General features: G+C 49.6%; 7 protein-coding genes across 7 annotated transcripts; 5 read left to right on the forward strand and 2 right to left on the reverse strand.

The window, feature by feature from the left end:
• Positions 1 to 3,270: 3,270 nt before the first annotated feature.
• FIBRA_04740 (uncharacterized protein) lies at positions 3,271 to 7,626 on the reverse strand (the record flags this gene model as incomplete). Its single annotated transcript, XM_012326529.1, has 12 exons — positions 3,271 to 3,490; positions 3,543 to 3,869; positions 3,924 to 4,298; positions 4,359 to 4,580; positions 4,644 to 4,913; positions 4,967 to 5,191; positions 5,243 to 5,287; positions 5,339 to 5,352; positions 7,223 to 7,282; positions 7,332 to 7,390; positions 7,450 to 7,534; positions 7,600 to 7,626. The coding sequence occupies 12 exons, from the start codon at positions 7,624 to 7,626 to the stop codon at positions 3,271 to 3,273; spliced, it is 1,929 nt and encodes a 642-aa protein (XP_012181919.1).
• Positions 7,627 to 8,262: 636 nt separating this feature from the next.
• Positions 8,263 to 9,667, forward strand: FIBRA_04741 (uncharacterized protein; the record flags this gene model as incomplete). Its single annotated transcript, XM_012326530.1, has 8 exons — positions 8,263 to 8,320; positions 8,375 to 8,451; positions 8,499 to 8,768; positions 8,827 to 8,910; positions 8,963 to 9,127; positions 9,179 to 9,327; positions 9,387 to 9,535; positions 9,597 to 9,667. The coding sequence occupies 8 exons, from the start codon at positions 8,263 to 8,265 to the stop codon at positions 9,665 to 9,667; spliced, it is 1,023 nt and encodes a 340-aa protein (XP_012181920.1).
• A 2,268-nt stretch (positions 9,668 to 11,935) lies between these two features.
• Positions 11,936 to 14,757, forward strand: FIBRA_04742 (uncharacterized protein; the record flags this gene model as incomplete). The annotated part of the gene is made up of 10 exons (XM_012326531.1): positions 11,936 to 12,169; positions 12,219 to 12,230; positions 12,278 to 12,886; positions 12,942 to 12,951; positions 13,005 to 13,096; positions 13,142 to 13,244; positions 13,315 to 13,554; positions 13,608 to 13,813; positions 13,868 to 14,003; positions 14,042 to 14,757. The coding sequence occupies 10 exons, from the start codon at positions 11,936 to 11,938 to the stop codon at positions 14,755 to 14,757; spliced, it is 2,358 nt and encodes a 785-aa protein (XP_012181921.1).
• Positions 14,758 to 15,599: 842 nt separating this feature from the next.
• FIBRA_04743 (uncharacterized protein) lies at positions 15,600 to 17,639 on the forward strand (the record flags this gene model as incomplete). The annotated part of the gene is made up of 10 exons (XM_012326532.1): positions 15,600 to 15,712; positions 15,787 to 15,838; positions 15,900 to 15,923; positions 15,960 to 16,262; positions 16,315 to 16,338; positions 16,381 to 16,980; positions 17,041 to 17,050; positions 17,100 to 17,191; positions 17,244 to 17,352; positions 17,410 to 17,639. 10 exons carry the CDS (start codon positions 15,600 to 15,602, stop codon positions 17,637 to 17,639), a joined length of 1,557 nt encoding a protein of 518 aa, XP_012181922.1.
• Positions 17,640 to 17,835: 196 nt separating this feature from the next.
• On the forward strand, positions 17,836 to 18,903 carry FIBRA_04744 (uncharacterized protein; the record flags this gene model as incomplete). The annotated part of the gene is made up of 3 exons (XM_012326533.1): positions 17,836 to 17,871; positions 17,954 to 18,085; positions 18,142 to 18,903. 3 exons carry the CDS (start codon positions 17,836 to 17,838, stop codon positions 18,901 to 18,903), a joined length of 930 nt encoding a protein of 309 aa, XP_012181923.1.
• A 232-nt stretch (positions 18,904 to 19,135) lies between these two features.
• Positions 19,136 to 20,841, reverse strand: FIBRA_04745 (uncharacterized protein; the record flags this gene model as incomplete). The annotated part of the gene is made up of 8 exons (XM_012326534.1): positions 19,136 to 19,535; positions 19,590 to 19,722; positions 19,775 to 19,967; positions 20,024 to 20,160; positions 20,213 to 20,295; positions 20,357 to 20,449; positions 20,510 to 20,659; positions 20,711 to 20,841. The coding sequence occupies 8 exons, from the start codon at positions 20,839 to 20,841 to the stop codon at positions 19,136 to 19,138; spliced, it is 1,320 nt and encodes a 439-aa protein (XP_012181924.1).
• A 412-nt stretch (positions 20,842 to 21,253) lies between these two features.
• Positions 21,254 to 22,793, forward strand: FIBRA_04746 (uncharacterized protein; the record flags this gene model as incomplete). Its single annotated transcript, XM_012326535.1, has 5 exons — positions 21,254 to 21,695; positions 21,751 to 21,999; positions 22,048 to 22,127; positions 22,181 to 22,371; positions 22,424 to 22,793. 5 exons carry the CDS (start codon positions 21,254 to 21,256, stop codon positions 22,791 to 22,793), a joined length of 1,332 nt encoding a protein of 443 aa, XP_012181925.1.
• Positions 22,794 to 22,798: the final 5 nt, after the last annotated feature.

Consider the following 22,798-nt stretch of genomic DNA (forward strand, 5'->3'; position numbering starts at 1 on the left):
TGTTGCATGTCGTTGATACAAATTTCACCGATCGAATTGAGTGGGCGCACATAATGACGCGCCGGCGCCGGTGAGCCCCCTTGCCAAGTGTCCCGATCGCCTGTATCTCCCGTCCTTCCTTTCTAATCAGTTTACCTTGTACATACAAGTGCCCTCGGATGCACGAGCCAAATATCCATACCTCAGACCAGCTCCCTAGGGTGCCTTCATTCTGATGCAGTGCCTCGGCGTGTACACTGCAGTCATATATGACCTTATCGTTTCACATGCGCCATGGCACAAAAACGAGCTGATGTGTTTTTACCGGAGTCTTGGCCGGCGAATTCGTTATGGTTCCATCTCCTTAGTCTCCCGAGGTTCGCATCCTGTCGACTGGCAACCAGACGGTGACAGATGCGCTGCCGTCAATCACTGCCCTCTGCATTATTTCAATTGATTGCTTCAGTTCGGTCATCTTGTCAGGCCGCACACATATCCATGCCCCATTTCGATGCCCTCTAAGTTCAGGGACAAATATATTTTTAAAGCAGGATTCATCACTCAGACGCAAGTACCCATTCATTGCAGAGGAGAGTTTAGTGGGCGTCATGCTTTTGGGGGATAAGCAGGTTCTATCAAGGTAAAGAGGCTTTCTTCTACTTCACGGATCCGTGTTGATTTACGGTGACTTGCGCTTGATACCAGGGTGCCTGTGGCAGAATTCTGCGTCTAGGATTCCCGTCTTCTCCCGTGAAGGGCGCGCGATCGCAATGCAATCGCCCTGAGCTCCTTCCGGAAAATGAAGCAGTGTTCTCGACCGAGGGCTAGAGTTGAGGATGCGATGCCCATGTAGACGGTGCTGTAAGCTACTTCATCATTGAAGTGGAGCTTTATGATTACTAAGGATTGATTGAGATCATCGCAACAAAACGCCTGAACCAATTCTTCGATGCTCGCGCCCAAGAGTGATGCCACGAGTCAACGGAACATGACAGAGGACTGGACGCGCTGTCCTATCGGCTTGGCTCCTCCTTCATTCTGCATTCTCCTATCGCAATTCCTCACAGCTTACACAGTCTACACCATATCATCTGAGACCCATGTAGAATCATAAGATTGTATCCATGACCCTTACCTCAACCAGAACAGAGCTGTGTCTTAGTTCAATCGGCGGATGGTTGTCTATTTTGTTTTCTTGTGTCTCAGCATCGTGGGCATCATTAGCCAAGTGCTCGAGCTCAAGGTATACTGTGTCAAGTTATCTCATCGGTAAACTGGCAGCACTAACACAAGTCAAGCGTCTCAAGATTTCACCGTAAACGAACCCTATACTCGACAACTACCGTGCTCCTTCATACCATGTCCAGTGCGCAAGCCCAGGAGTGTCCACAACGCGTCCAGTTTTCATCCAAAAGGGGCGGCAGAGACTGTCAGAAGTGGCCCCATATCACCTACGGAGACGGTACAAAGTGGAAAAAGAAAAGCGAAGAGGAGGAAGAGAAGGAGGAGAGAGTGAACAATGGACTCGATGGTCAGGCAGTGAGACGCCCAGTGTGCCTCCTTCGGCATCAGCCGACCAACACACGCAATCCTCCGAGTTGTTCATCCTCGGACATGATCTTTGTCGAAATCTCGATACAACCCATTTTTCCAGACGCTCTCATATAAGTTCATATGAGTTATAGCTGGCGGTACGTCGCGTGTAAGACTCTTCATGAATCTAACAAACCTTCTGAAATTGGCCCATTCCCCAGGCAGGTTAGTGTTGCAATAGTCTGTACCACCGTTTTCTTATCGCTAGATTCCTTTCTCCCTGTATGGTCTTACAAGGATCCTGAGTACCGAAATATTTTGAGTTATAGTTTCGCACTGGCAGCTAATAGTTACGTCTCAGCAATAGTAGAACGCTGTCGTGGTATTGTTGGCGCCAAGCGTTGGCCACCACTGTGTGGCTGACGCGTAGGCTCGTACCCAGCCATTCTAAATTCCCAACGCCGCTGTCGTTCGTTAGAATGCATTCTGCGGTTTCGTACTCCGAATTTCTTTTTCCGACAGCCCTCGGCGAAAACGAAAACACGTTCTAAGTCCGACTGGCCTGGGAGTCTAGCTGACGCGCAATTTGGCGAAATGTGTGTTGTCTGACACGGCATCCAGCCGTCTCCGCGATACATGCCCGTCACTGTCCGGTGCTGGCGACGGAAAAATAGGGAAATGTGGACCATACTGCGACTCTGAAGTACTCGCCTCCAGAACCGGGCCTGATCATTCCAGCGCCTGGAACGACTCCCCATGATCTTTACGTACCCAGCGAGACATATCGATGGACACTCGCGGACAGATGTGGCCAAATCCGGTATAATAATAGTACACTCATTCATTCCATTCGATTTCACATCCTGCTTCAAGGTCACATACCCTTCCCTCTAAAATTGGATCTGTACCTGGAATCTATTCATGCCATGACACCTCGACTATTTTCTCCTGTTCTGCGACCGAGGGATCTTGTCATCAGGAAATCTAAGAAACTATGACCTACATTTGTAAATGTATATAAACGGCTGTGCTAGTCAGAGTCAGCATTCTCCATCCAACTGCACGTACACAGAGCTCAGTGTGTAGTAGGCTTTGCATCAGATCGAACACATGCCGTATCGTTATACAGCTATGTAATTAGACGGTCTACAGCCGTACTAGCTCTACATTTCATATACGTTACTTCACATTACCGAGTCACATGTCGGTGAATGGACCAGAAAGAGATCCCACAGGAGGTCATGCAGAGAGCACTTGCTCCTTGCACAACCTCCCGATTGAAGCACCCTAGAAGGTCTCGGAACTTATACTTCGTTCAACTTTGACTTCAGCCGGTTGCACTTCATGACGCTTGAATAGATGGTATACGTCTCAGAACGCTTCTGTCGAAAGGAACAGTTTGTGACGCCATTGGAACTTTGCATATTTTATGGTATTGCAACTGTACAAGACACGCGTGTATGTAGTCGTTAGTGCCCTTGCCAGTATATATTCCGTACATGAATCTAATCTGCGAAGTTTAATAACGTCCAAAGGTGTACAAATGGCTGTTGCCCAAGAATAATCGAACAAATGCGTACAGGCGGATCAAAGGTGGAGGGCGACCGGCCAGCTCGTGTGTAGGACATAGCGGGAAAAGCAGAGACAATACGATGAAGCAATCCTTCGCGCACTCGGCCGCAACCAATAGATGAAAGAATGTTGTGAACAAGATGGAGTGAGAAGGATGTCGTGGAAAGGAAGTAAGACAGACGATCCTCAGTTCACTAGGCGCAGCACATCGCCTTGAAAAACAAAACAGCCGCGCTCGTGCAATGTCATAGCCGCTTTAGTCACTTCGCTCGTGTCGAAATCTTCGTGTTTGTCAGGTGGCATTGCAGCGTTAAGATAGGTGACAAGTGCCGCAATAGTCAAGTCATCTGTTTTCCTGTATGTGGACCTGAATAGGTGCCGGATGGAACGGAGGGTAAACTCAAGCCTGTAAGAGGGTAAGGGAGTGCACTTTGTAGGACACTATTGAACCGGCTGACCTTCCAAGAGGTGTATCTAAATCTGCAAGTCGGCTCTGTATACCGTGGTCGTCCAAATCGCCATCTCCGTCTGAAGCATCAGAAACAGATGACCGGTCTCTCCGAGGGTCGGCACCGACACCGTGTGTCGCCTTGGCAAAGACCACTGCTCTCCGTTCGTCATGCTTTTGAGGAGGCCGATGCCGATCTTCCCCAGAGTCAACACCTTCTTCTGTCTCGACATCGTCACTATCATCTTCACGCTCAGACACTACGGTCTCGAACGCGGGGTCAGGCCGTACAGCTATAATCTGGGGGAGATTGGCCTCTCTTTGGGACCTTTTTTCCCTAACGAACCAACGTGAGCATCACAAGAAAGCGGCAATCAGCACCTGAACTCACTGTCTCTTCAGACATTTACTGCGATGCTGTTGCCACGGATATGCACAATACGAACTGTCCTGTCTGAGCTGTACCCACTTTTGGCAGACCCTGCAAAATACTCTGTTGGGTTCGACGTCGCCAAGCAGGGGGTCAGCACGCAGCTGAGCTGCTCGTTGCTCCGCGTTTCTACGCCTGGGCTCATGATCGGGGAAAAAATTGGTTGGGTTCAGATCCTTAAAAGATGTGGGAGATGGCAGGTCGGAGACGGCATCAGACTTCACAGGCGGAGGGTTAATGCTGGGTATTCGGTGAGACGGACCAGGCAAAGACGAGGAAGATGCCAAAGCCAACTGATGTCTCGACGGAGGAGGAACGCTGTCAATAGTGGGGATACTTTTGCGTGCGTCAGTAATTAGTACCGTTCAGACACGCAGCTGGATGATGCCAACTTACGTCGAGGAAGCAGCTACGCTTGTGGGGGTACCAGACACATCTTGCTGACAAGATGAACGGTGTTCTAGCCATTTCTTGATGGCCTGGGTATCATTACCAGTTCCAAGAGGAACCCACGCTTCGCAAATATTGCAAAGCGCGCGTTCCGCATCGTACTTGCGTACAGCAGGATCCGTAGATAATACAGCCTTCCGATCATCGGCTGGGTAGGCTGACTTCGCACTGTCATGTATGATAGACTTACTATACGCCCAAAATCAGGAATGTGACACAATAAAGGCTTACACTCGCTTCGCTAGGCAGCTTTTCCGATGCGCGTCCCATGGAATGGAGCAGTAAGTTGAGTTAGGCCTCAGGCGAATCCATTTATTGCAAGACGCGCATAAAACGCGATAGGCCTCGAACTGAGCAACATATGGGTCAGTGCGAAGATACTCGATTCGCTCCTCCTCCGTTCGCTTGGCACGTCTCCGTTTGGCCTGGGGTTGAGACACTTCTGCGCCAACATCTTGAAGTTGTGGATCAAGGTCAGTGGTTTGCTGTGTACTATTTGGGCTGCAAAATAATTTCCTGGAGTCAAATCACCATTGATAAACGACAATACTCACCATTGCAGCCGGTGAGCTTCCCAGTGTTGGACAGTGAACCCCCCAGTAGATTCATCCCGGAAAGACACGCCTTCACCGCATGCCTCGCAGACAACACGACCCGTCTCGTATTCGCCCTTGGACAGCTGGGAATTTGACAGCCCGCTTATGACCTGGTTCGCAGGTTGTTCATGAGTCCTTGAGGGCTGATCATCCGATTCACGCGTCTTGCGCTTCTGCGGTAAGCTGACATCGCGATTCACCTCACAACCCAAAATATGAGTCAAAAAAACTTACATGGTGGCTGAAGACTCTTCGGATGGTTGCCTGCTCTCCATCGTGCTGGCACTACCGTGAGCGGACGGACAGCATAATTTGGATAAATCATCTTACACAATCTCCATGACCTATTTCACTCGACTTTAAGGTATCAGGACAAAATCACTTGCGGACGGAAAACATCGGGCAAAGGGGGGAGGGAGGTGTGTTTTAGGGGGGGTTGACGTGGAAGGTCGGGCTCAGCAGATACAATATATGAACACAACAAAGAAGCGAAAACATTTGAATTAGAATGCCCGGAATTCCGCAAAACAGAAGACGAAACATTCCCAGGACTGAAATCAAAATCCCAAATCAGGCGCTTCATGTACAAAAATGGCAAATCTCCTGATTCGACATCGGAACCATGTGCTACTTTGGCATATTGTTCGCGTGCAATGACCCTGCAGCCCGTCGCGAGCCGCCGTGGTCTATCACCGTCAAGACAAACAGCAACGATCATGTCCGCACAATTTGCAGTCCAGACAGTGCATCATGCGAAGAATGGGTGTGGCACCAATTCATATGTTGCGGCTGATATAAAATAAGCTCGTTTGGTATTTCCGTTTCCTCTCACCACGATTTGTCACTTTTGCTCCGGTAGCCGAGACACACGGCTGTCTTCTATCAATATCATACGGGGAGGAAATTCCTATCCAGGAAGTGTTCGCAGAAATATATTCCGGGACATCTCGCTCTGATGCTCCTCTTGTGCGGTCGCACCATACGAGATCTACTTTTCAGTTCGCTTCACTCGACATATCGTTTCCTTTCTAGTGGTAGTAGGCCGAAACATGTCACACGACAGCCCATACACTTGATGAAGCCTGAGGCTGAAAGTTATGTCTGCGAATACGTCTGAGTCAGTGGCGCTCACCCCATGCGGATGCTTATAACCGAGCGTTCATCCGATGGTATTTCATGCCTGTGGCTGCAACTGGACTCTCAATACTGCTTTCTGCTCATTTTGATTCACCATCATCTACCTAGGTCATAAAAAATCGCGACTTCCACTCACTCCGAAGATTGTTCCGGAAAAGCGTGAGTCCTGTTGCATGTTCTTGATCCTTAACTTGAAGTACTGGCAAATGACAGTCGAGCAGCTCTACATCCTGAGACGCATGATGTCGGTGGTCCGAAGGATGATAGATTGCACTGTCTTGAAGTTCCCTGCTGGCGTGAATGGTAATAGTAGTGACTCACGACTCTTCAAGGACTCCTTGGCAGCAGTCATCGACCTACTTAAGCTTCAGGTGGCCCAAATTCGTCGCCGGAGAAAACTGAGATATCCTCCGGCATCGGATCTCTCGATGAACACACTAAGGTATGCATATGTTCCGCTAAGACAGTCGGATTTTTTGGACCAGGTAAATTATAACCATGAGTGCTACTACTATACTCTTCCATACCCTCCTTCTTCGAGGAAACTCTTCAGTCGCTTCACAATTACTTCCAGACCGACAAGCCATTTGGCTAACTCGACGTCAAACGTTTCATGAGAGCCTCCCTGAGTAATGCGATTATAAAAGTCGGCACGATAGGGAACCGCTCTGATCGCCACCTTATTTCCATCGCAGATCGTCGATAGTCCGATAGAAGCGTGAAGGGCGGGAATTGAAGGTTTACAAGGCATCAGAATGAGTCCAGACAGATGAATGTTGATTGAAACGTACAGAGACAGCCGAACGAATTATGAAGGTGTGGTGATGCTTCAGAACGGCGTCATATGATCGCTTGAAGCAAATATGTAACTCCGAAGACCTATCATTCTGCATATTCTGTAGTGCTTGACATGTGAACAGAAGTCCGCTAGAGATGACAAATATGAGGTTGTCCGAATAAATGAGCGCATGAGAATGGCATATTTTATCACGAATGTGGAATTAGAAGATGAACTTGCCGAATGAGTCGCACTAAACAGGCAGTGCCATGACGCTGGCCTTGACGCGCTTCACAAACTACTAGCTGCTCGAGCGTCGCTGACCCGGAAACGTTCGCCTCATATCTATCACGAACACCCTGTCGAGGCATCAATCTATGTGGACGTAATGCAATAGACTAATCATACCGCGAGATTGTTCTTCAGATCCATTTGCACGAAGCCGAATACCCCGTTGCCTAAAAGATCTAAGTAGAGCATTGTAATAAGAACGATAAACAATAGGTCAGCGATATTGAAGACGCACCGAACATATTTACGAAGTCGGCCGACGCAAGCAGAAACGAGGCAGTCTCCACCCCTTCGTCCGTAATAGGAACGTTGGCAAATGACTATATCATATGGAATGTATCAAATCTCGTATGATATCCTTCTCAGTGGGCAAGAATAATCCCACCTTTGCGGTCTCAAAATATGGGGCCATGATTAATGGGACGGACAATCTAGTAAGGTCGAGGGCTTGGGACAGAAAGATCTGGCACGCGCTGGATTATATTCCAAGAGCGTCGGGCTAATTAATAGCGTGCTGCAACCTGGAGCTCATTTCACAACCCCGTGGTATCCACGCAGAGAGCTTGTTCTCAAGGTCGCGCCCCGCGGTATACGACTTGAAGAAAGTAAAGTTGTAAAGCGGACTGTCTGAACGGGCAACAAAAGCTTTCAGCGAGCCGCCCAGTACCCTTCTGTCTAAGTGTCTAAGAATGTGCAAAGATGCTGTAGCGATGTCATGCTATAAGTTTTTCGAGTACGTACCTCGAGGCTTAGTGAGACTCGGTGGAGGCCGCCTGGAGGCTAACTTGTGAATGACCTTCCCAAACCGGAAAATCCTCGTGTTGTAGACTAGTTCCCAGTCTCCATATTAGGCGCTGCCCCCGGGAACAAACATGTCGAGGTTGTCGCCGCGCCCCGGGTCTTGAGGCAAGCACAGCGATGCCTTGGCTATGATAAGCCGTGTAGGTGATCCATCCCATTGACAAGCCTATAAGTGGGCACACTGTAGACATAAACCTTTAGAAGCTGTTCCCCAGCTACAAGACGGGGCCAGCACTGTCGGAATACAATGGCTCGTGTTCACGCCAACGTGAATGCTCTGTTGGGTCCGGACTGGTACGATTATGGTGAGCCAAGCACGTCCTGATGCGTGCAGGTGCAGTTTTGATGAAAGTAAACAGAAAAGTTGAAGATAGAGTGGAACGTACCGGATCGCTATGAGATTACTAGGCGGATTGGCGGTGGAAGGTACTCTGAGGTACCAGTTTCACGACTGTCTTATGCACCTAATCACAATTGCTTTAGGTCTTCGAAGGGAATGATTTATCCAATGAAGAGGCCGTTGTCATCAAGGTCCTCAAGCCAGTCGCAAAGAAGAAGATAAAACGCGAGATCAAGATTTTGCGAAATCTCTCTGGTGGCCCTAATATTGTCGGTCTTTTGGACGTCGTACATGACCCACCATCCCGCTCTCATAGCTTGATTATGGAGTATGTAGAGAATACGGATTGGAAGGAGCTCTATAACTCGTTGAGCGAGCTGGAGGTAAAGCATTACGTGTTCCAACTGTTGCGTGTAAGGTTTCTCTAAATTTGAGACATTCATTGGCAACCTTACGCACTGTTATTGATAGGCTCTGGACTTCATTCATGAACGGGGAATCATGCATCGAGATGTCAAGCCAGGAAACATCATGTTCAATCGTGAAAGTGGCAATGTAGGTTTCCTTTGCATTACATTCACAACGCATGTCAATGTATGATTTTCAGCTGAGGCTTATTGATTGGGGCCTGGCCGAGTTCTATCACCCTGGAGTTGAATGTAGTCCTCGTGTCGGCACGAGATATTACAAGTCACCGGAGTTGTTGCTCGGATACACATTGTACGATTACAGTCTAGACATGTGGTGTGTAGGCTGTTTATTGGCATCGATGGTGTGCTCTCTACTTTCCAATTATAAACCCTTATTCATCATACGTGCACAGGTATTTCGCAAGGAATATTTCTTTCGGGGAAGGGACAATGATGATCAACTATTGAAGATTACAAAAGTGCTGGGGACCAATGGCCTGGAACAATATCTACAAACGTACGAATTGTACATCAGGACGGAAGCTCCAGATAGATACGCGAGGTTGGTGTGAACATTGTTAGTAGGTTGTTAGGATGAATAGCTGATCGACCGGCTACTAGCTTTGTAAGACAGCCATGGACGCGCTTTATCACTGCAGAGAATCGTTCAACAGCTTCTGTCGACGCTCTCGACCTCATAGACAAACTGCTGCGGTATGATCATCAAGAACGCCTGACCGCCGCGGAAGCATTAGCCCACACGTACTTTAGTGAGCCTCTTATTTTCCGTGAATTATCCGGGGATATTCAGTTGTATGCTCTTCTTTCCAGATGCTGTGAGACTCCAGACCCCATCTAACCCCGCTGAGTGTTTCAGCGACTCTGGTTTTTATTCTACGTGACGGCATGCTTTGATGCGGATGGCACTTCTATCTTCTATGGGCTTCGCGTGGACAAGTAGATGTCTGTTGTTTCCCGCCCTCTTACCACCTGCTGTGGGCATGGGCTTGATTTGCCCATTGGAACTTGAAATATTGACAGGATGAGTATAGTATTTATTATGTCCGTTGTAACCTCAATGAAACTCAATGTTGTATGAGCCTCACCTGGTATTGTTTGAGACCTGGTGTATTCTCACACTCATCCTATTGATTGAGTATACAACAGGGTCGCATCATCCCTGGAAGTATCATGTAAGTGAGTACATGATGCAAATGATAGCCCAGTTTTCTGATGCGTAGATCAGATGCCGACTTTGATTAGCATTGAATTCCATGCGAGCCGCTGAGCTTCCAAGCGCCTATTGCTTGAAGATGTCACTGTATTGATGCAAAGCAGCAACGAGGTTTTACACATGGCGTTCGTTGTAGACTTCGATTACACGGATGATTGGTACGCGAGATACAGTGTTATCGCAAATACACGTACACAGCACGATGCAATTTTCAATGTGGTCTTACGTAGTGAGTATCACATACTATGTATATCACCCTGGTCTCGTCCCCAGACGTGTCCGAAGACACGTCTGGGGACGGGACCATATCACCCTTGCTGAAGTCTGAAGCTAATATTATAAATGTGTAGATCCCGTTGTTGACACGACAATACATGTCCTAGGTCGTGTTCGGGTTGTTTAAGAAAGTGGTGACACTCCTTCGCGAATACTACCCCCGTCACCACTTACCCATGCACCACGACTAGTATGCATTATGTGGTGTGCATCCAAGCGGTCGTGAGCAGACATAATGCGGCGGTTAAACTTGGATTAGTGCGAATCGCCGCAATCGCAATGCTAGCATCGCTTCTGATGAGGGTTGGGAAGCCGGCTGGAAACTCCGATTGACGTTTGATTGCAGCTTTAGGTAGAAGCCTTTCCCTCAGAGTTGAATTTCAAACAGAGTCGGATGGATGGTGTTTTCGAGTCATCAGCTTGGAGATGGGGTGCTACTTTATAAAATAAAGGAAGTACTCGAGTTCGTATAAACCTTAGGCTACAATCTCCGCTGTCCTTTTGGGAAGACATTTCAATACTTCGAAGAACTTCTGTCGGGCAGGTCGCACTTGGCCTTAGAATGAGGGTAGAGAAACGTCTTAGACAGCTCGGTACTCTAGGCGCTCCTCGTGATACCACTCCCATGGTGTGGCATCAATTGCCCGTGGTTGACAGGCCGGACGCACTACACACGCATGTTTGGGCACCCTTTCCTGGACAACACCGCTCCAGATGACCATCCGGTTCCGCAGAATAAGCAGCAACAACGAGGCGTGCACGACCTCGCTATTGGTTGAGGTGGCCTGCCAGCGGCGGACCGGGGGTTAAACCCTTAGATCACTGATCAACAAGCGACTCGGGAGGAATGGCCTGCTTACATATATGGCCGAGATTAAGCTCTCGCAGCGCGGATTTGGGTCAACATCGCGCCGGTCGGAAGGATAGCTGCTTGTCACTGCATGCCAGCAGATCTAAGATTACATTATTTCTGCGGAGCGAAAGGGGTAGATCATCGACTATACTTTCCCTGAGCCGACCCAGGGGTTCAACATCCTTGCTCAGTCCCATGCCTGTTGACCCCCCCCAGAAGCTCAATTCCGCAACTCGTCTTCGTCGTGCTTCACGCAAGGAACCGGACGAAAGCAAGTCGGATAGCACCCATGAACGCGAAATTGAACTGAAGCGGAGTAGAGGTGAGATCTCGTGCGCGGAGTGCCGTAGGTGCGATCATCGCATCCGTTCTAGAGGTCGATCCTCTAGGACCTATAGCGTTTCATTGACACATCTACTTCACCCATGACTTTCAATAGATTGAAGGTGCGTCTGCATCATACCGTGTCTGCGTTCAAGTGCCATTCTTACAGCACGCGACAGATACGATGCGACAAGTCCATTCCTTGTCAATCATGTCAGGTAGGCTCGAGGCGCCTGATAACTTCATACGTTCTAAGTCTCATCTTTCTACAGCGCAGGGGTTGCGCCTCTTTGTGTCCAAATGGTGCGTTTCGTACTGTTCTCGTTCAGTCAGGTGCTTACAGGTAGCATCAGGGAGTCTCGCCACAGGACAAGGCACTCGGTCCGGATGCTGTCCTCCATCACTCAAACCAGATCTTGATCATGCTTTCTCAACAGATTCGTCCTTGCTGCTACCGAACATCTGCATCGCCGTATAGCAAAAATGAGCGAAAGGACACGGCAATTAGAAGATGCGCTGGCAATATTGCAGGCGAAATTCTCAAATGAGCCTCACCCTCTGCTAGCTTCTAGTCAGGTAACTAGCGATAGTGTAGATGACTCCGTCACGATACAGGAGCAGGCGGAAACAACGTCTCTGGTGTTCAACAATTTTGGGATGTTATCCGTCTCCGATGGTGGCGCTTCGACGTTCTTTGGACCAACAGGGGGTTCGGAGGTATGTGGGCTCACTTGCTTCTCGCCTCGAATACTGATACCCTCAATAGTATCTGTTGACTGTAAGTTGTATGCTTGTAGTGAATGATCGTCTCTCAGATGGTTTCAGGATGTCGAGTCTTACGGGTCGCCCGGAGAGGATAGTGACCTAACTGACTCAAACAGGTCTCCAACCCCTATCCTACCTGATGGATTACTCCGATTCTCCACCGCATTTCCCTTCACTCCCAGTGGCTCGACACAGTCGATATACGAGTTGATTCTGAGCCATCTGCCGCCATACGAGAGGGCTTGCGCCCTCGCCGACAAATTCTTGAATCTCGTCGCTTGGCTATTTACGTGCATCTCAAAGGAGCAAGTGGTAGATGAGATGATTCCATTCATTTACAGGCGTATTCCAGACGCTGGCGATTCACCACCGGTACCAGACTACGGAGGACCTCATGACTTAGCGCTGCTGCTGTTTGTCTTTGCGATAGGCGCCCGAGTAGACTTCGATTGGGAGCCGCACAACGCGGACAAGGAAGCCGAACACTATGGTCAGCTGGGTCGGGCAGCTATCGGACTACAGTCTGTCTGGGCAACCCCCGGAGTGACGACGATACAGGCACTTCATCTGTCCAGTATCAATGACGCGATGGGTGGGAATGGACCCGGAGAAATTAGTATGGAGATGTCGTGGGGCACTATCTCTCTCGCTGCTGCAGTCTCGCAAAGTGTAAGTTATATTCGCTCTTGTGAAGCACTTAGTCACTAACAGCGCCTATACCAAGATTGGTCTGCGTGAGTATGATTCTTATGCTGCGCATTTCGACTCTGACCCATGTGCGCGAAAGATCGAGACTGCGCCCGGTGGAATTTGCCTGAGGACGTCGTAAATAGGCGCCGCGCAGCGTTCTGGAATATTTTCGCAGCGGACGCTTGGCAGGTTAGCACTGTTGTCAATTCAGTCTCTGGAATTCACCCTTTGCAGAGCCTTGGCTCAGGTCGTCCTCCGGCATTCTCCCGTGAATACATTGACTGCAAATTCCCTCGACCTCAGACCATTTTAGGAGAAGAGGCTGATGAATCGGCCTGTGAGTGACCAACTTCTGCCTTGAGACGTCAACTTATCTCCTCTTCATGGGATCACTTTTCCGTAAACAGTCAACACATTCTTTGTACGTTTTGCATATGACTGTGTCGCAGAAGTTGTGGCCAAGACGCTCACGCCGGAACCACCATCATATGAGACCATCATGGAGCTCGACCGTCGCGTGCGCGACGTCCAGATTTCACCGGAAGCAATTGCTCTCGTGGAAGGGCTCGACTCTCCAGATGACATCGACCCTCCACCTGTGTTCACGTCCATGGAATCCTTCGTGAAGTCTCACTCCCGGGAAGTTGGTGCGTTTGTTGGTTATACATCCAAAGTGCATTGATTCAGTTCGTGTCCTTAGTTTTACTTTTCATCCACCGCAGTTTCTTCGCACAAGCAATCATAGACTATCCCCAAAACCCGGCGAGAAGCGAATACGCTCACTCCTACCTTGCAGCATATCGCGCATCGTCTACAGTTCTGACAACCATACGGCTTCAATATGACCGCCATCCGATTCTGTGTGCGCGGATTTGGCCAGTATGGACATATGGGTTTTCTGCTGCTGTAAGCAGGCGACCCCTTCCGACCGTCTAGGACTTTGCTAATTCAGTGATACAGGTCGTTTTTGCAACAGTAGCCACTCGAGGCCCGAAGTCACCCTTGGCGTCGAATGCGATGTCGCAGCTGCACGTGGCTTTTGAGCTGTTCACGGAGGCAGCACGTTATAGCCGTCGAGCTGCGAAGGCATTGGCAAGTAATGTTGTTTATATATTGACATGAGAACCCTCATAGTCTTCCTTTCCCAGGTCGTTGTCACAAAACTTAGAGAGAAGGCGCATTGCTCTATGACAGCTGCCCAGCCCCACCCATCGCGGCCTCCTGTGATAGACAGTGTGTCTTACAGTGTGAAAACTGAGGGTGACGATGGCGACGAGCTGGAAATCTTCGCGGGTACAATGCGGGTGGGGCTTGCCAAGCAGTCACAGTCACCAGATGTTCCGTTGAGACAACATTTGCAAACGTCGCAGGCACTGTCTGAAGCTTCGTCTTCTAAGCAGTCCTCGTCGTATATTTCTGCTCCACCACCACAAGATCCGACGCTTGCCTACCCAGTTCCGGGCAGCTCGTCTCATAGCAGTTGGATGTCACAGCAGATGCCTGTGTACCCGTCTCCAGGTTCGGATCACTGGTACGGACAAAGTGGCTATCCTCAGTCGCAAGACTACGCATGGAATCAGCAGCCTAGCCTTCCCACGTCCCAACAAGGTTCGACTGTGGCTAATCCATTTCACCCGCAAACACAGATGGGGACCTCAGAGGGCTATCGTCATCACCTTCAGCCTTACTCGGGTCCTCATGAAGCCCCAAGCGTTTACCCGGCACCATACGCACCTCCAGCAGAGCTTGTCGACCTGGGACTAGCTTCTAGAGAGGCGAGCCTTGACGCTAAATGGGCGTACTTTATGCACGAATCCGGATTTCTGGATGATGTGAATTTAAGGACATGAGGGAATGTCCGCTCGCCACTGGCGGCTACACGATGCATCTCCTTGGGTTCTTGATGATGATCTTCCTGGATGATCTTATACTTATGGAAAAGACGGTGTGTAATGTATCGGTAGATACTGAGTCCCGGAGCGAGCTATGGTATACGATGGACGCACCACGCCGCTGTTAATCCTTCTGTGGTCTTCTCGTCTGCTACCGCTATCGTTTCCGTCATTCGCCGTGTCCCGCTGTGTTGTAGATTTGTCAATGGGGTCAATGGGGCCGGAAAATTCGGCCGTGTGGTCGGAACATGGGCAAGGGCAGCCAGACCCCGTGGATTCCGCCTGAAGTGGCATATGTCCGGTGTCGCTTGACTCATCCAGGGCGCACAAATATGACTCCGTTGTCTTCGGAAAATTTGCATATTTGTGACGTGGGTTCCGGCCCGTGTCGGTGCATGAGTTGCTGTTCGGGGAGTCCAATTATCCTCAAAAGACCTTTCTAGCCGAGATTCCGGCGAAGGTGCCGGAGGAAATGTAATTTAAGATTAACCCCGGGGAGATTTTTCTGCTATGTGGATCGGGCGGGGACCGCAGTTGACGGGGGTCCGGGGTCCGAGCGCTGATGACGATCCGGCACATGTCTCCCGAAGCGCCCGGTCGAGGACTAGAAAGTCATCATTCAGCCTCGGCATCCGCTTGTCGTATTCCCCCACTTCTCCGAGCTGAACTACCGCCGGCATGCGAGTTGCATACACTCTATAACCATATCTTCTAAAGTCAGTATTTCAATTGCAACCACAAAGAAATTGGGTCGTTAGCCGAGTTACCCTACACTGTGCTTTGCTCCTGCCGCCCGTAACATGCCTGTCGAACGCTCTGAATCACGCCGTGCGTCGCGAAAGTCAACAGTCAATGACGAAGACGTTGAAGTGAAGCGTGCTAGAGGAGAGATCTCGTGTGCCGAGTGTAGACGGTATGTGGCTTTGCTCGACATGGGAGAAGACATCTTATACCGCATATAGTCTGAAACTGAAATGCGACAAAAAGATCCCCTGTGGATCCTGTGTTCGTAGGGGATGCACCACCATCTGTCCAAACGGTAAGCTAGAATGTATCTCTCTACTATGCACTTCGGAATGAATCATATCATATCTAGGTAGCCTGTCTGCAGGACAGGGGACGAGGTATGTCGTATTATTCGCTTCACATGTCATTTTCAGACGAGTCGGTTCAGATTTGTCCTGGCGGATACCGAACAACTGCATCGAAAAATTTCCGAAATGAGTGAACGAATACGACAGTTGGAAGATTCCATCGCTCTATTCCAGGCAGGTGTCTCTAACGAAAGGCATCCGCTTTTACGGGACGACCTCCTCACTATCAAGTTCGGACCCGAAGTCCGCCGGACTGTAGACGAAGAGCACACGAGGGAGACGCTCGCTCAGTCGATTGATGCCCTCGGCACGCTGACTGTTGGTGACCATGGAGAGACGAAGTACTACGGCCGCATGGGCGCATCTGAGGTACGCAGCATTGCGATTTGCATTGGAGACATTGATACTGAGCTGTTGGCAGTCGCTGTTTCTGGCAAGTACACGGGTATCATTTGTTTTCGGCTCTGGTAACCTTCTTGTTTGACAGGTGAATATCCCCCTCGATGCCGATAGCGATTCTGATGACCGTGACGACATATCACTACCGAATGAGCTGAAAAATCTGGACCTTACCTTCCCTTTAGCTATTGTCGAGGACGGGTATGACTCTATCATGGATCAATTAGAAGACCAGCTGCCTCCACAACCTCGGGCTTGGGCGCTTTGCGAGGCGTATATTGCTCACATCACTTGGTGGCATAGGCCCATGAAACGCGATGAAATCATTGACGACATCCTCATTCCTATTTACAACTCGGTCAAGGATGAATCATCACGAGGAAGAGCAGGTTACCGGCCCTCTTCGCCTGAATCTCGCCGTTGTCCCCATCGTCTCGCTGTCTTATTCTTAGTTCTGGCAACAGGCGCTCTTGTGGATCTAACCCTACCGCCGTGCAGTCCTGAGGCAGAGAAGTACTATCGACTTGGTCGTGCCGCCTTATCTTTGAGGTCAATACTTGATTCCCCTGAAATTGAAACTGTCGAAGCGGTTGCCTTGATGGCGGGATACCACAGTGTTTGTACTCGGCGATATAGTGTAGAGAGCGCTTGGACGCTGGCCTCTACTGCTATGAAGTTGGCACAAAGTGTATGTTTACATAGCTTCCCACGTCGCGATACGATAAGCTGATATTAATGTGTGAATCAGATTGGGCTCCGTGGGTATTCAGAGAAGTTTGATGGATGCGCGCTAATGGTATGCCACAGATCGTGATAGTAGACAGTGGGAACTCAGCGAAAAGAGCGTCCAACGGCGCAGAAATATGTTTTGGGAGATGTTCATGTTTGAGACACTTCATGTACGTCTTGATGTCTTCGCCATGATACTCGAAGATTGACTGCATTATTTAGTGCATAGCGTTGGGACGTCCTCCATCTATGACACTCTCCCAGATTGACTGTGAGTTCCCCTGCGATGACGAGGAGGAAGTCGCCGAGAACGGTGATACAATGCAAGGATGTGCGTTCCTGTTTTACTTCCAGGCCATTATGGTCACTCATGCATCTTTTTCAATAGACTCCCATTTCAAATTAACATTTTTTAAGGATATATATTTTCCCATCGCAGAGGCTATGCTTTCAGCGAAAGCTCCCAGTTATGCGACGGTTCTTGACCTTGATCGGAGGATTCGGCAAATGACGCTGCCTCCTGTAAAGCTCTATCTTAGGCCAGACGACGACGATTACAATAATCCGGCGCTTTGCATGAAGAGTTACATGCTATCTCACTTCCGCTCGCTCAGTTGAGTGTCGCACTGGAAACATTTTATCTTACCAATTTCTAACGTGCTCCTGGATCTAGCCATGATCCATATTCACAAGACATATTTTGCTCAGGCTCTTCTGGAAAATCCTACCAGTCCCCTATCAAGTCCATATGCGCCTTCATTCTTAGCGGCGAATCGTTGTGCATCCATCTTGCTGAAGTCCTTTGTGCATCATCATGAACGATGCGGGGAACTTTGCGGACGCTTCTGGAGTATGTGGACGCACGCATTCTCGGCGGCGGCAAGTCTGTGGCTTACACCGACCCTCAATTATACTTACCCAAGCTCTTACAGGTGATCATTGGTGCGACGATATCGAGATTGCCACATTCGAGTCTGGCACCTAGCGGTTTAGTAGAACTGGATCTAGCTGTTTCGGTATTTCAAAAGGGTGCTTCGCAATCTCTTCGCGCTAGGCAGGGGCTGGTCTGTCATTTTCTTCATGTATGGTTATGTCAGATCTAACTCCACTGGTTTGATAGCCGTATCTGCTCAAGCTGAAGGAGCGGGCGAATGAGGCATTCCGGCTATACCGCGACAAACGCACGAACCCATCGGGTGATTTCAAGCTGCAGCCACCTGAAGAATATTACTACAAGGACGCCCTGGCAATCTTCGGTGGTCAGACGCGGATCTTGCCAACCAAGTCCAAATTCAAGTCGCGCATGCAACGCACTTCTCAGCGTTCCCCATCTCTGCCTCAATCTCAATCAAGCCCCCGCGAATCAAGCTCATCAAGTCAGCATGCCCCATCTCCTCCTTCGTCGTCGTCATCATGTCAAGTATCTACGCCAAGTGATAGCGAAGCAACCTCTACACCTCCCGAGCTTCACCCCTCGCTGATGATGTATCTGTCACAAGTGCCGTCGCAGCCTCCGTTACAAACAGGGGACATGACGCAACTGGGACTGGAGCAGATGATTCAAGCATGCCCCCCACCAGTGATGGAACACATGTCCATGCCTCTTCCCGTCCCACCTCAGCTAGACGAGCAACTTCCTCATACGGATCTGGACTTCCTTGGTAGCTTGCTCGGCAATCCTCAATATCAACCACCACCGACATTCGGACAAGACGTTAACATGCAAATGGTCTCCGGTGGGTTCGATGTGCCCCCGTTTGCCAACGGGGATGTCATCATGAGCGATCAGTGGATGTCGCTCATGCATGAAACTGGTATGCTCGACGGGGTCGATCATTTTTCGCAGGAGACCGGATTCCCATCCGAGATGTTCAACTTCTAGTAATTTAGTACCACTATCATGGAGCTCTCTGTATTGCTATGTGACACCATTTATTTACTGTTTTCATATCATCTCCTGTATTTATATCAACACCATCAGCGCACCATTACATTATTTTCCGTGTCCTTCAACTTAGATGGGAATGTAGGCTAATCTAAAACGTTAATGGACGATGATGACTCACTTCTACGCGGGATCTGCATTTCAATCTTCTAGTCTCATCCTCAGGCGCCTAGCACCCTGGAAGTTGTGCACATAGGCTACCGACCTCCAGCACCATATCATCGCACCCCCACTGGCCTACTATGCTGACTCCTACTGGCCAACCATCTTCTCCCAAACCAGCTGGAATGCTCATCGCGGGCAAGCCCGCTAAAGACGCAGGGACCGTCAAAACGTCCTGAACATACGCGTCCAGTGTGTCTTCATTGTTACACCGTGTTTGGTTCGCCGTCAACGGAAGACGGGGCGCCGTCCGTATTGTTGATGGATGAAGGAGGACATGCACACCCGCGTCTGATGGCAGGCTGGGAGTAGAGAATAGCACATTCGGTACGGAAAAGACCCGGTTGAAGTCGGCTCGCACGAGCTTTCTCACCCGCTGGGCTTGAAGAAAATAATTGTCAAATGCGCTAATTATCGCGACTCGATGAGCTTGGCACGTAGAGTAATGACAACTATCTTACTCTGCAGTCAGCGCGTACGTCCCGAGCAAAATCCGCCTCTGAACTTCTGGGCCAAAGCCAGCGGCTCGAGTGTACGCGTACACGTTGCTGGTCTTGGCTTTGTTAGTTCCGGCAGGAGGCTCGACGTAACTTCCTAATGAAAGTATTACATGACCAGGCACATCATTCATTCTGAATCAGCTCACCAAATTGTATTCCGTCATATCTGGCCATGTTGCTACTCGCCTCCGCACTCGAGATCACATAATAGGCACTCAATGCGAATCTAGTGGATGGAAGGGACACAGGAATAATGGCTGCCCCGCGCGATGCTAGGTTTTCGAGCATCCTGCGGACCGGTGTTAGCGTGCTTTGCAACAATTCAGCGGGGAAGTATTCCTGTCATGGAAAGGTTAGTCTCGGAACAAGGTAGCTTGCGTTCAGAGGCAAATAACCTGAGGCACGCCTATTCGTAGCCCGGTAAGACCATCCTCCGCATTCCAATGGGACTTCTGGACGGCTTCAGAAGCCCTGCGCCGCACGTCGGGCCGAGAGGCCGTAGGGTCTTTATCATCATACACGTTGAGCACGTCTGAAGAACAGGTAAGTACAAAAATGGATCAATGGGAAGGCAGAGCATTCACCAAATGCTTTCTTCACGTCCTGTGCTGTCCGCGCCAGGACACCAACACAGTCCAAGCTGTCGGCATACGATACGACCCCCCATCTGGGATATCCCGCGCTCCGTTGTCAGTGGGTATCCATGGGGAATTTGCAGATGGCTCCACCTGCTCACGATTCCGTACGACGGTTTCAGTCCAACGACACCACAATATGATGCAGGTAGTCGTATTGAGCCGCCAGTATCAGTGGCTAGAGCACTTGCTTGGAGATATTGTTCATCATTCATGTGATGTGAACATAAAATAACACAGCCTTACATATCGCACATCCCCGCCGCTACAGCCGCCGCGCTTCCACCGGAGCTCCCACCGGCAGAGCGCCGTTCGCGAACTGCCCAAGATTCAGGACTGGTTGGTGCTTGGTATGGATTCACCACAGGTCCGTATATGGAATAGGTGTTTAGAGAGCTGGATTACAACGTTTTACTAACTTCTGAGACGCGAAGACTAGGAACATACCCCATGCCAAACTCATCACAGTTAGATTTGCCCACGACTTGTGCGCCAGCAGCCTGCAATAGTTGCACTACAGTCGCATCAAATGGCGAGACAAAATTTCGTAGGATAGCGGAAGAACAGGTCGTCGGCATTGAAGAGGTGCATATGTTGTCCTTTACTGCTACGGAGAAAGCGCCCTGCAGGTCGATTTTGCCTCCATGACAAGCCGGGACATGGACGAGCGCGTTGACACTAGCATTTCTATCGCGAATTGAAGACGCCCAAGAGGAGTGGCGGACATCAAGGTATCGAGTTTTTGAGCGAGCGTATGAGCATTTACAATGAGGATATCGAGCACGGTGCAACATCGACCCGTAGTCCGCTCGAGAGGTGGCGGCGGTGATCGTGACGCATTGTTTAGAGTTGTTGTCCAAGAGCTTCCGATCTTAACAATGACAAACTACGTAGTGCGTTCCCAAAACAAGTAAAAATGCATAGAGTTCGACTAGCCGTCAACGTTTATAATTTGGCTTGACTTTTCGCCTCCCCCACTTTATTGCTTCCATGGTATCTCGTCCAAGTAAACGATCAAGAGTTCTTCGCCTCGAGAAGGCCCCGAGGCAACATCCTGCAGCCCTTACGCAGCCAAAAGGAGAGAGAATACTCCGAGACCAACAAAAAATAGACAAGGGAAAAGGAAGAGAACGCGTAGTTTCATCTCCCCAAGCAGCCGATAGACCGTCATTTCCTTTAGCGTTCAAGATCGTAGCGGGCTCGTATGAAAAATTGTTGTACGGATTGGAAGCTTCAAGCTCCGTGGAAGGCCTGAGCTATAAATTTAGCCTAAAGCCGGTTTTCATATTTCCTGCTCACCTTTCATCAGTGCGCGCAATAGCGGCTTCTCCACAGGGTGGGAAATGGCTCGCGACAGGGAGTGGAGATGAGATCATCAAGGTATGGGACCTCCGGAGGAGGAAAGAAATTGGAGGCTTGATGCAGCATGAAGGTATGTATGCATCTATCCATCTGACTATTCTTTCAAATGATCTAGCGCTGTTCAGGGTCTATAACACACCTTGAGTTTCCTTCTCGCTCTCATCTCTTATCTGCTTCAGAAGACGGCACAATATGTCTCTTCCACGCTCGTGATTGGGCGGTACTTCGTGTGTTGAAGGGTCACAAGGGACGTGTCAATTCACTGGCAGTCCATCCGTCGGGCAAAGTTGCGCTGAGCGTTGGCAAGGACAAGACATTACGAATGTGGGATCTCATGCGGGGGAAAGGATCAGCTAGTACGAAGCTCGGGAAAGGTAAGGCCACTAGACATGTCCATGAGTTTATCCTGACGAGGGATGTAGAGGCGGAAGTCGTGCGGTGGTCGATTGATGGATCATTATTCGTCGTGCTGTCTCAGTCAACTATGGATATTTACTCTATCGTGCGTGCTCTCCATGTATCGTGCACTGAATGGGTTAGCCGACGTGCGAGCAGGATATGACACTCCTACATTCTATAACGCATCCTTCGCGCTTGCATGACGTCCGGTTTTGTAGGCGAGTTGTTGGCAACGGCGAAGTTTTACTCGTGGCAGCCGAGGACAAGAAAGTTTCTGTTTATGATGTTTCCTCTGATAAAACAGTTATTCCCAATATCATCGCAGAGATGATTGGGCATACAAACAGGTCCGTCAGGACATTTTCCCTTCATGCATGAGTCTCATCCGCGTCCTTGCAGAGTTAAAGCAGTGGAAGTGCTTTCCGTATCTTTACCGACCGCGTATACGATACGATCATGGACAACTCTCGTCAGCACGATATCATCAGACGGCAGAGTTCGCTTATACGACATGGCAAGCGTGCCCGTCTCAACGGAGGGCAAGATTCAGTTAGATGCTATCGCCGAGTATGACACAAAAGGATCACGATTGACATGTCTCACAATGGCCGACGGAGAGGTAGTGGACGATGCAAATATCAACGGTAAACGAAAACGTGACGATGAAGATAGCGATGTCGATGAAAATGCACTAGAGGAAGAAATTCTTGATGAGCAGAACGGAGGTGCCGTAAACAGCTCTTGTGATGACAGTGAAGATGAGGAATAGATAGA

The sequence above is a fragment of the Fibroporia radiculosa genome, assembly GCF_000313525.1.
Source record: "Fibroporia radiculosa TFFH 294 genomic supercontigs, scaffold3357, whole genome shotgun sequence".
In the NCBI taxonomy this organism is placed as follows: domain Eukaryota; kingdom Fungi; phylum Basidiomycota; class Agaricomycetes; order Polyporales; family Fibroporiaceae; genus Fibroporia; species Fibroporia radiculosa.